A 12,500-nucleotide genomic window follows, 5' to 3' on the forward strand; every position below is an offset into this window, starting at 1 on the left:
CTTGCTGTATCTGTCGTGGGAGTGTTTGATGGGGACAGTGTAGACGGAGATTTATTCTGTATCTCACCCCGTGCTGTATCTGTTAGAACATGAGAACATAAGAAATAGGAGCAGGAGTAGGCCATCTAGCCCCTCGAGCCTGCCCCGCCATTCAATAAGATCATGGCTGATCTGACGTGGATCAGGACCACTTACCCGCCTGATCCCCATAACCCTTAATTCCCTTACCGATCAGGAATCCATCCATCCGCGCTTTAAACATATTCAGCGAGGTAGCCTCCACCACCTCAGTGGGCAGAGAATTCCAGAGATTCACCACCCTCTGGGAGAAGAAGTTCCTCCTCAACTCTGTCTTAAACCGACCCCCCTTTATTTTGAGGCTGTGTCCTCTAGTTTTAACTTCCTTACTAAGTGGACAGAATCTCTCCGCCTCCACCCTATCCAGCCCCCGCATTATCTTATAATATCTGTTCCGGGAGTGTTGATGGGGACAGTGTAGAGGGAGATTTACACTGTATCTAACCCCATGCTGTAGCTGTCCTGGGAGTGTTTGATGGGGACAGTGTCAAGGGACTTTACTCTATATCTAACCACTTGCTGTACCTGTCCTTGGTTTGTCTGATGGGGATATTGTAGAGGGAGCTTTACTCCATATCTAACCCCCTGCTGTATCTGTTCTTGGAGTGTTTGATGGGGATAGTGCAGAGGGAGCTTTACTCTGTATCTAACCCATGCTGTCCCTGTCCTGGGAGTGTTTGATGGGGACAGTGTCGAGCGAGCTTCACTCTGTATCTAAACCCGTGCTGTCCCTGTCCTGGGAGTGTTTGATGAGGACAGTGTAGAGGGAGCTTTACTCTGTATCTTACCCTGTGCTGTACCTGTCCTGGGAGTGTTTGATGGGGACAGTGTAGAGGGAGCTTTACTCTGTATCTAACCCCGTGTTGTACCTGTCCTGGGAGTGTTTGATGGGGACAGTCTCGAGGGAGCTTTACTCTGTATCTAACGCCGTGCTGTACCTGTCCTGGGAGTGTTTGATGGGGGACAGTGTAGAGGGAGCTTTACTCTGTATCTAACCCCGTGCTGTACCTGTCCTGGGAGTGTTTGATGGGGACAGTGTAGAGGGAGCTTTACTCTGTATCTAACCCTGTGCTGCACCTGTCCTGGGAGTGTTTGATGGGGGACAGTGTAGAGGGAGCTTTACTCTGTATCTTACCCCGTGCTGTACCTGTCCTGGGAGTGTTTGATGGGGGACAGTGTAGAGGGAGCTTTACTCTGTATCTAACCCCGTGCTGTACCTGTCCTGGGAGTGTTTGATGGGGACAGTGTAGAGGGAGCTTTACTTCTGTATCTAACCCCTGTGCTGTACCTGTCCTGGGAGTGTTTGATGGGGACAGTGTAGAGGGAGCTTTACTCTGTATCAAAACCCCGTGCTGTACCTGTCCTGGGAGTGTTTGTTGGGGACAGTGCAGAGGGAGCTTTACTCTGTATCTAACCCCGTGCTGTATCCTGTTCCTGGGAGTGTTTGATGGGGGACAGTGTACAGTGAGCTTTAATCTGTATCTAACCCCATGCTGTACCTGTCCTGGGAGTGTTTGATGGGGGACAGTGTAGAGGGAGCTTTACTCTGTATCTAACCCCGTGCTGTACCTGTCCTGGGAGTGTTTGATGGGGACAGTGTAGAGGGAGCTTTACTCTGTATCTAACCCCGTGCTGTACCTGTCCTGGGAGTGTTTGATGGGGACAGATGAGAAGGGGAATTAGAAGACGAGAAGGGGAATTTAATAATAGGAAACAAGGAAATGGCCGAGGCCTTAAACAAGTTTTTTGTGTCGGTCTTCACAGTGGAGGACACAAATAGCTTACCGAAAATTGACGGTCATGGGACTGTAGGGGGTGAGGACCTTAAAACGATCACTATTACTGAAGAGGTAGTGCTGGGTAGGCTAATGGGATTAAAGGTAGACAAGTCCCCTGGTCCGGATGGAATGCATCCCAGGGTACTAAAAGAAACGGCAGAAGTAATAGCAAATGCATTAGTTGTAATTTATCAAAATTCACTGGACTCTGGGGAGGAAAACAGCGAATGTGACGCCACTGTTTCAAAAAAGGAGGTAGACAAAAGGCAGGTAACTACAGGCCGGTTAGCTTAACATCTGTAGTTGGGAAAATGCTGGAATCTATCATTAAGGAAGAAATAGCAGGACACCTGGAAAAGAATGGTTCAATCAAGCAGACGCAGCATGGATTCATGAAGGGAAAGTCATGTTTGACTAATTTACTGGAATTTTTTGAGGATGTAATGAGTGAGGTTGACAGAGGGGAACCGGTGGATGTGGTGTATTTAGATTTCCAGAAGGCATTCGATAAGGTGCCTCACAAAAGGTTGCTGCATAAGATAAAGGTACACGGAGTTGAGGGTAAAGTGTTAGCGTGGATTGAGGATTGGCTATCTAACAGAAAGCAGAGAGTCGGAATAAATGGGTGCTTTTCCGGTTGGCAATCAGTGACCAGTGGCGTGCCGCAGGGATCGGTGCTGGGGCCTCAACTATTTACCATATACATAGACTATCTGGAGGAGGGGACCGAGTGTAGGGTAACAAAGTTTGCGGATGACACAAAGATGAGTGGGAAAGCGAATTGCGTGAAGGACACAGAGAGTCTGCAGAGAGATTTGGATAGGCTAAGTGAGTGGGCAAGGATCTGGCAGATGGAGTATAACGTTGGTAAGTGTGAGGTTATCCACTTTGGAAGGAATAATAGTAAAATGGACTATTATTTAAACGGTGAAAAATTACAACATGCTACTGTGCAGAGGGACCTGGGGGTCCTTGTGCATGAATCACAAAAACTCAGTTTGCAGGTGCAGCAGGTGATCAAGAAGGCAAATGGAATGTTGGCCTTTATCGCGAGAGGGATGGAGTATAAAAGCAGGGAGGTCATGCTGCAACTGCACAGGGTACTGGTGAGGCCGCAACTAGAGTACTGTGTACAATTTTGGTCCCCTTATTTAAGAAAGGATATATTAGCTTTGGAGGGGGTACAGAGAAGGTTCACCAGGTTGATTCCGGAGATGAGGGGGTTAGCTTATGAGGAGAGATTGAGTTGACGGGCGGCACGGTAGCACAGTGGTTAGCACTGCTGCTTCACAGCTCCAGAGACCTGGGTTCCATTCCCGGCTTGGGTCACTGTCTGTGTGGAGTTTGCATGTTCTCCCCGTGTCTGCGTGGGTTTCCTCCGGGTGCTCCGGTTTCCTCCCACAGTCCAAAGATGTGCGGGTTAGGTTGATTGGCCATGCTAAAATTGCCCCTTAGTGTCCTGAGATGCGTAGGTTAGAGGGGTTAGCGGGTAAATATGTAGGGATATGGGGTGTAGGGCCTGGGTGGGATTGTGGTCGGTGCAGACTCGATGGGCCGAATGGCCTCTTTCTGCACTGTAGGGTTTCTAGACTGGGTCTGTACTCATTGGAGTTTGGAAGGTTGAGGGGAGATCTTATAGAGACATGTAAGATAATGAAGGGGCTCGACAGGGTAGAAGCAGCGAGGTTATTTCCACTTACAATGGAAACAAGAACTAGGGGGCATAGCCTCAAAATACGGGGGAGTCAATTTAGAACAGAGTTGAGGAGGAACTTCTGCTCCCAGAGGGTAGTGAATCTTTGGAATTCTCTGCCCAATGAAGCAGTAGAGGCTACCTCGTTAAATGTGTTTAAGTCACAGATAGATAGATTTCTAACCATTAAGGGAATTAAGGGTTATGGGGAGCGGGCGGGTAAGTGGAACTGAACCCACTATCAGATCAGCCATGATCTTATTGAATGGCGGAGCAGGCTTGAGGGGCTAGATGGCCTACTCCTGCTCCTAGTTCTTATGTTCTTATGACAGTGTAGAGGGAGTTTTACTCTGTATCTAACCCCGTGCTGTACCTGTCCTGGGAGTGTTTGATGGGGACAGTGTAGATGTATTTTACTCTGTATCTAACCCCGTGCTGTACCTGTCCTGGGAGTGTTTGATGGGGGCAGTGGAGAGGGAGCTTTACTCTGTATCTAACCCCGTGCTGTACCTGTCCTGGGAGTGTTTGATGGGGGCAGTGTAGAGGGAGCTTTACTCTGTATCTAACCCCGTGCTGTACCTGTCCTGGGAGTGTTTGATGGGGGACAGTGTAGAGGGAGCTTTACTCTGTATCTAACCCCGTGCTGTACCTGTCCTGGGAGTGTTTGATGGGGACAGTGTAGAGGGAGCTTTACTCTGTATCTAACCCCGTGTTGTACCTGTCCTGGGAGTGTTTGATGGGGACAGTGTAGAGGGAGCTTTACTCTGTATCTAACCCCGTGCTATACCTGTCCTGGGAGTGTTTGATGGGGACATTGTAGAGGGAGCTTTACTCTGTATCTAACCCCGTGCTGTGCCTGTCCTGGGAGTGTTTGATGGGGACAGTGTAGAGGGAGCTTTACTCTGTATCTAACCCCGTGCTGTACCTGTCCTGGGAGTGTTTGATGGGGGACAGTGTAGAGGGAGCTTTACTCTGTATCTAACCCCGTGCTGTACCTGTCCTGGGAGTGTTTGATGGGGACAGTGTAGAGGGAGCTTTACTCTGTATCTAACCCTGTTGGTGGGATCTCTCCTGAGTCGCGGTGTCTCTGAATGTCACAAGCATCTCTCTCAGGAAGGAGGGGGTGCAGAGAAGGTTCACCAGGTTGATTCCAGAGATGAGGGGGTTAGCTTATGAGGAGAGATTGAGTTGACAGGCGACACGGTGGCACAGTGGAATGTCTGGTCTGTGTGACTTTTCAATTGGAATATCAGGAGGACGGGATCCGGGTATCTCTGAGTCAGAGTTTGATTTGATTTGATTTATTGTCACATCTATTAACACACAGTGAAAAGTATTGTTTCTTGCGCGTTATACAGACAAAGCATACCGTTCATAGAGAAGGAAACGAGAGTGCAGAATGTAGTGCTACAGTCATAGCTAGGGTGTAGTGAAAGATCAACTAAATGGATTGAGTGGGCTGAGTGTATCTTGTGTCTCACCGTGTGTCTCACCGTGTGTCTCACCGTGTGTCTCACCGTGTGTCTCACTGTGTGTCTCAGGGCTGTGTGTCAGTCGGACTCTGGTGTGCAATGGGGATGAAGACTGTGAGGGCGATGGAGCGGATGAAGCAAACTGCGAGAGTCGCACAATGGCGTGTGACATTGATAAAATCCCGCCCCAGGCAGAACTAACCGGCATGGGGTAAGAGGGAGTCCACACTGCGGCATTCTCTGCAACAAGCTGGAGACCGGCACAAGTGTGTGTGTGTGAGGGTGTGTGTGAGGGTGTGTGTCTGTGTGTGTGTGATGGTGTGTGTGAGGGTGTGTGTGAGTGTGTGTGATGGTGTGTGTGAGGGTGTGTCTGAGTGTGTGTGTCTGAGTGTGTGTGTCTGTGTGTGTGAGGGTGTGTCTGAGTGTCTGTGAGTGTGTGTGAGGGTGTGTCTGAGTGTGAGTGAGGGTGTGTCTGTGTGTGTGTGAGGGTGTGTGAGGGCGTGTCTGAGTGTGAGTGAGGGTGTGTCTGTGTGTGTGTGTCTGTGAGTGTGTGTGAGGGTGTGTCTGAGTGTGTGTGAGTGTGTGTGAGGGTGTGTCTGAGTGTGAGTGAGGGTGTGTCTGTGTGTGTGTGAGGGTGTGTCTGAGTGTGTGAGGGTGTGTGTGAGAGCGTGTCTGAGTGTGTGAGGGTGTGTGTGAGGGTATGTCTGAGTGTGTGAGGGCGTGTGTGAGGGTGTGTCTGTGTGTGTGAGGGTGTGTCTGTGTGTGTGAGGGTGTGTCTGTGTGTGTGTGAGGATGTGTCTGAGTGTGTGAGGGTGTGCGTGAGGGTATGTCTGAGTGTGTGAGGGTGTGTGTGAGGGTGTGTCTGAGTGTGTGAGGGTGTGTGTGAGGGTATGTCTGAGTGTGTGAGGGTATGTCTGAGTGTGTGAGGGTGTGTGTGAGGGTGTGTCTGTGTGTGTAAGGGTGTGTCTGTGTGTGTGTGAGGGTGTGTCTGTGTGTGTGTGTGAGGGTGTGTCTGTGTGTGTGAGGGTATGTCTGAGTGTGTGAGGGTGTGTGTGAAGGTGTGTCTGTGTGTGTGAGGGTGTGTGTGAGGGTGTGTGTGAGGGTGTGTCTGTGTGTGTGAGGGTGTGTGTGAGGGTGTGTGTGAGGGTGTGTCTGTGTGTGTGAGGGTGTGTGTGAGGGTGTGTGTGAGGGTGTGTATGTGTGTGTGAGGGTGTGTGTGAGGGTGTGTCTGTGTGTGTGTGTGAGGGTGTGTGTGAGGGTGTGTCTGTGTGTGTGTGTGTGAGGGTGTGTGATTGAGTGAGTTTTGGTATGTGTATGTAAGAGTGTAGTTTGTGGATTAAATGGGGGGGGAGAGTCAGTGATAGGGGAGAGTGAACATGGGGGTGTGGGAGGGGGAATGGGGAGAGTCAGCGATAGGGGAGAGTGTACACGGGGAGAGTGTCCATGGGGAGAGTGTACATGGGGAGAGTGTCCAGGGGAGAGTGTACATGGGGAGAGTGTACATGGGGAGAGTGTACATGGGGAGAGTGTCCATGGGGAGAGTGTACATGGGGAGAGTGTCCATGGGGAGAGTGTCCATGGGGAGAGTGTACATGGGGAGAGTGTACATGGGGAGAGTGTCCATGGGGAGAGTGTATATGGGGAGAGTGTACATGGGGAGAGTGTCCATGGGGAGAGTGTCCATGGGGAGAGTGTACATGGGGAGAGTGTACATGAGGAGAGTGTACATGGGGAGAGTGTACATGGGGAGAGTGTTTTTGGCAGGGTATCTGGGCTATTTTCAGTCCCGGGTCTCTGGTATAAAGTGTTTTTTTCTTTAAGCTTCGATGTTATTAAAGGAGAGTTTCGGGGACCTGTCATCAACACCAAATTCTTTGGCGGAACGTGCCGGAAGGTTTTCAGTGGGGATAACCGGGACTTTTACCGTCTTCCCGAGAACATTCTGCAGTATACGTTCCAGGTAATGCTTCCGATTGCCGATCCCTGAGGACAACACTCTGTCTGATAAACACAACCATCGCTCTGTCAGCGGGACGGCACGGGGACACAGTGGTTAGCGCTGCTGCCTCACAGCACCAGGGACCTGGGTTCGATTCCTGGCTTGGCTCACTGTCTGTGTGGAGTTTCCTCCGGTTTCCTCCCACATCCCGAAAGATGTGCTGGTTAGGGTGTATTGGCCGTGCTAAATTCTCCCGCAGTGTACCCGAACAGGTGCCGGAGTGTGGCAACGAGGGGAATTTTCACAGTAACTTCATTGCAGTGTTAATGTAAGCCTTAATTGCGATTAATAAATAAACCTGACCTGTCACCTCCGGCTCCTGGGTGCCATTTCCCCGTATCCTCTGGCCTTGCGGACCTACCCTCCCCGGCAGGGGGGACCCCCGGGGCCACCATCCCAGGAGCCACCTCCTGATTGGCAGCCTTCGCTGCCCTGCTTATGACAGTAGCCAGGCTCCCAGTGCTGCTCGTCCAATCAGAGGGCTGGCAGCTCTGGATGCTGATGGCCCAATGGGAGTGCTTGATGCTGCTGGGGTCGGTCGGAACTTCTTCCACTGACTGCACAGCAGCGAAGGGGTTAACCGGAACAAGACCAGCAAACCCAGGGTGACTGAGCTGTGTCATCCCTGCCCAGGGTAAGGGTCCTTCACTGGGGTCACGGAGGCTCTGCTGCCCCTTCCCCCCCCCCCCCCTGCCCTGGCACAGGGGCATGGACTCCACAAAGCTGGACACCCCTGCACTGACTGATGGGGGAACACTCCACTGTGAGTGCAGTTACTATCGGATTGCAGAGACTAAGTCAGTTAGGATTATATTCTCTGGAGTTTAGAAGAGTAAGAGGGGATCTCATCAAAACTTATAAAATTCTAACAGGGTTAGACAGGGTAGATTCAGAAAGAATGTTCCCAATGCTGCGGGAGTCCAGAACTAGGGGTCATAGTTTGAGGATAAGGGCTAAACCTTTTAGAACTGAAGTGAGGAAAAATTTAAGAACATAAGAACATAAGAACTAGGAGCAGGAGTAGGCCATCTGGCCCCTCGAGCCTGCTCTGCCATTCAATAAGATCATGGCTGATCTTTTTGTGGATTCAGCTCCACTTACCCGCCCGCTCACCATAACCCTTAATTCCTTTACTGTTCCAAAATTTATCTATCCTTGCCTTAAAAACATTCAATGAGGTAGCCTCAACTGCTTCACTGGGCAGGGAATTCCACAGATTCACAACCCTTTGTCTGAAGAAGTTCCTCCTCAACTCAGTCCTAAAGTGCAAAGGGACTTGGGAGTCCTAGTCCAGGATTCTCTAAAGGTAAACTTGCAGGTTGAGTCCGTAATTAAGAAAGCAAATGTAGTGTTGTCATTTATCTCAAGAGGCTTGGAATACAAAAGCAGGGATGTACTTCTGAGGCTTTATAAAGCACTGGTTAGGCCCCATTTGGAGTACTGTGAGCAATTTTGGGCCCCACACCTCAGGAAGGACATACTGGCACTGGAGCGGGTCCAGCGGAGATTCACACGGATGATCCCAGGAATGGTAGGCCTGACATACGATGAACGTCTGAGGATCGTGGGATTATATTCATTGGAGTTTAGGAGGTTGAGGGGAGATCTAATAGAAACTTACAAGATAATGAACGGCTTAGATAGGATGGACGTAGGGAAGTTGTTTCCATTAGCAGGGGAGACTAGGACGCGGGGGCACAGCCTTAGAATAAAAGGGAGTCACTTTAGAACAGAGATGAGGAGAAATTTCTTCAGCCAGAGAGTGGTAGGTCTGTGGAATTCATTGCCACAGAGGGCTGTGGAGGCCGAGACGTTGAGCGTCTTCAAGACAGAAATTGATAAATTCTTGATTTCTCGAGGAATTAAGGGCTATGGGGAGAGAGCGGGTAAATGGAGTTGAAATCAACCATGATTGAATGGTGGAGTGGACTCGATGGGCCGAATGGCCTTACTTCCGCTCCTATGTCTTATGGTCTTATGGTCTTAAATCTGCTTCCCCTTATTTTGAGGCTATGCCCACTAGTTCTAGTTTCACCCGCCAGTGGAAACAACTTCCCTGCTTCTATCTTATCTATTCCCTTCATAATCTTATATGTTTCTATAAGATCTCCCCTCATTCTTCTGAATTCCAATGAGTATAGCCCCAGTCTACTCAGTCTCTCCTCATAAGCCAACCCTCTCAACTCCAGAACCAACCGAGTGAATCTCCTCTGCACCCCCTCCGGTGCCAGTATATCCTTTCTCAAGTAGGGAGACCAAAACTGTACACAGTATTCCAGGTGTGGCCTCACCAGCACCTTATACAGCTGCAACATAACCTCGCTGTTTTTAAACTCCATCCCTCTGGCAATGAAGGACAAAATTCCATTTGCCTTCTTAATTACCTGCTGCACCTGCAAACCAACTCCTTGAGATTCCTGCACAAGGACACCCAGGTCCCTCTGCACAGCAGCATGCTGCAATTTTTTACCATTTAAATAATAGTCCATTTTGCTGTTATTCCTACCAAAATGGATGACCTCACATTTACCAACATTGTACTCCATCTGCCAGACCCTCACCCACTCACTTAGACTATCTATATCCCTTTGCAGACTTTCAGCATCCTCTGCACACTTTGCTCTTCCACCCATGTTAGTGTCACCTGCGAATTTTGACACACTACACTTGGTCCCCAACTCCAAATCATCGCTGTAAATCAGAAACAAACCATAACTTTCTGCACACAGAGGGTGGTGAATGTGTGGAATTCACTACCACAGAAAGTAGTTGAGGCCAAAACATCTGATTTCAAGAAGAAATTAGATATAGCTCTTGGGGCTAAAGGGATATGGAGGGGAAGGGGGGATCAGAATATCAAGTTTATTTTATTTGTGTCACAAGTAAGGCTTACATTAACACTGCAATGAAGTTACTGTGAAAATCCTCTAGTCGTCAAACTCCGGCGCCTGTTCAGGTCAATGCACCCTAACCAACACATCTTTCAAACTATGGGAGGAAACCGGAGCACCCGGAGGAAACCCACGCAGACATGGGGAGAACATGCAGACTCTGCACGGACAGTGACCGAAGCTGGGCCTCAAACCCGGGTCCCTGGCGCTGTGAGGTAGCAGTGCTAACCACTGTGTCACCGTGCCCGGGTCCCTGGCGCTGTGAAGCAGCAGTGCTAACCACTGTGTCCCTGTGCCCGGGTCCCTGGCGCTGTGAGGCAGCAGTGCTAACCACTGTGCCACCGTGCCCGGGTCCCTGGCGCTGTGAGGCAGCAGTGCTAACCACTGTGTCACCGTGCCGGGTCCCTGGCACTGTGAGGCAGCAGTGCTAACCACTGTGCCACCGTGCCCGGGTCCCTGGCACTGTGAGGCAGCAGTGCTAACCACTGTGTCACCGTGCCCGGGTCCCTGGCGCTGTGAGGCAGCAGTGCTAACCACTGTGTCCCTGTGCCCGGGTCCCTGGTGCTGTGAGGCAGCAGTGCTAACCACTGTGTCACCGTGCCCGGGTCCCTGGCACTGTGAGACAGCTGTGCTAACCACTGTGCCGCCGTGCCCGGGTCCCTGGTGCTGTGAGGCAGCAGTGCCAACCACTGTGTCACTGTGCCCGGGTCCCTGGCACTGTGAGGTAGCAGTGCTAACCACTGTGTCACTGTGCCCGGGTCCCTGGCACTGTGAGGTAGCAGTGCCAACCACTGTGTCACTGTGCCCGGGTCCCTGGCACTGTGAGGTAGCAGTGCTAACCACTGTGTCCCTGTGCCCGGGTCCCTGGCACTGTGAGGTAGCAGTGCTAATCACTGTGTCACCGTGCCAGCCTCTTTTAAATTTGGATTAGTTTGATATTGAAATCGATGATCAGCATGATCAAAGTGAATGGAAGAGCAGGTTCGAAGGGCCGAGTGGCCTCTTCCTGCTTCTAGTTTCTGTGCAGTGACATCAGCCAGTATAAATAGACCAGAAGAGAAAATGCTGGAAAATCTCAGCAGGTCCCTCCCACTTTCTCTGTCTTTTAGCTTTGACAAAGGGTGATCTGGACTCGAAACGTCAGCTCTTTTCTCTCCTTACAGATGCTTCCAGACCCGCTGAGATTTTCCAGCATTTTCTCTTTTGGATTCAGATTCCAGCATCCGCAGTAATTTGCTTTTATCTCAGTGTAAATAGATGTCTGCCGCGCTCTCTGTGCCTCTGACTCTCTGTAACTTACAGGCCCTATTACTGCCACTTAGGGAATGTATTGGGTATTGGGAATGCCGGTGTTTGGGAATGTCGGTATTGGGAATGCCGGTGTTTGGGAATGCTGGTGTTTGGGAATGTCGGTATTGGGAATGTTGGTGTTTGGGAATGCCGGTATTGGGAATATCAGTGTTTGGGAACGTCATTGTTGGGAATGTCGGTATTTGGGAATGTCGGCGTTTAGGAATGTCGGTATTGGGAACGTCGCTGTTTGAGAATGTCGGTGTTTGGGAATATCCATGTTGGGAATGTCGGTGTTGGGAATGTCGGTATTGGGAATGTCGCTGTTTGAGAATGTCGGTGTTTGGGAATATCCATGTTGGGAATGTCGGTGTTGGGAATGTCGGTGTTGGGAATGTCCGTGCTGGGAATGTCGGTGTTGGGAATGTCGGTGTTGGGAATGTTGCTGTTTGGAATGTCCGTGCTGGGAATGTCGCTGTTTGAGAATGTCGGTGTTTGGGAATATCCATGTTGGGAATGTCGGTGTTGGGAATGTCGGTGCTGGAAATGTCGGTGTTGGGAATGTCCGTGCTGGGAATGTCGGTGTTGGGAATGTCGGTGCTGGAAATGTCGGTGTTGGGAATGTCGGTGCTGGAAATGTCGGTGTTGGGAATGTCCGTGCTGGGAATGTCGGTGTTGGGAATGTCGGTGCTGGAAATGTCGGTGTTGGGAATGTCCGTGCTGGGAATGTCGGTGTTGGGAATGTCCGTGCTGGGAATGTCCGTGCTGAGAATGTCGGTGTTGGGAATGTTGCTGTTTGGAATGTCGGTGTTACAGGGACAGGATTTATTTCGGGCTCTGTGTGTTCCAGGTTCAGGCTAAGAATGATTTCAAGTTTCGGATGCATCGGAGTAGCTGGTCGTATCTGAAGGAGACCACAGGGCAGTACGCAGAATCGGGCAAGGGGATTTTTTCCAGTTATTCCAGCAAGCACGATACATTCACTGCAAAAAATAACCAGATATCAAAGGTAATTGATGGAGACATTGTTAGCCCCAGTGTCCACGGAAGGGGGAGGGGATGGCAGGGGAGGGGGGAAAAGGGGAGTGGGTGGCAGATGAGGGGGGAGGGGAGTGGCAGGGGAGGGGGGAGGGAGTGACAGGGGAGGGGGTGGCAGGGGAAGAGGGAGGGGGTGGCGGGGTAGGGGGAGGAGGTGGCAGGGGAGGGGCAAGTGGGTGGAGGAGGAGAGAGGGGTAGGGGAGGGGGTGGCGGGGAGGGGGAGGAGCGGCAGGGGGAGGGTGTGGCAGGGGAGGGGGAGAG

At 50.8% G+C, this 12,500-nt stretch overlaps 2 protein-coding genes across 2 annotated transcripts in view; one reads left to right on the forward strand and one right to left on the reverse strand.

Moving 5' to 3' along the window:
• Positions 1 to 12,500, reverse strand: part of oxct1a (3-oxoacid CoA transferase 1a) — a 416,864-nt gene that overhangs the window by 169,700 nt on the left and 234,664 nt on the right. The gene's annotated exons all lie outside the window — the stretch shown is intronic.
• LOC144495229 (complement component C7-like) overlaps positions 1 to 12,500 on the forward strand; it is a 108,558-nt gene that overhangs the window by 48,621 nt on the left and 47,437 nt on the right. The window contains exons 12-14 of the mRNA XM_078215296.1: positions 5,087 to 5,232; positions 6,843 to 6,981; positions 12,052 to 12,210. Coding sequence (XP_078071422.1) covers positions 5,087 to 5,232; positions 6,843 to 6,981; positions 12,052 to 12,210 — 444 coding nt within the window. The remainder of the gene's footprint in view (positions 1 to 5,086; positions 5,233 to 6,842; positions 6,982 to 12,051; positions 12,211 to 12,500) is intronic.

Source organism: Mustelus asterias, chromosome 6, assembly GCF_964213995.1.
Source record: "Mustelus asterias chromosome 6, sMusAst1.hap1.1, whole genome shotgun sequence".
NCBI lineage: Eukaryota > Metazoa > Chordata > Chondrichthyes > Carcharhiniformes > Triakidae > Mustelus > Mustelus asterias.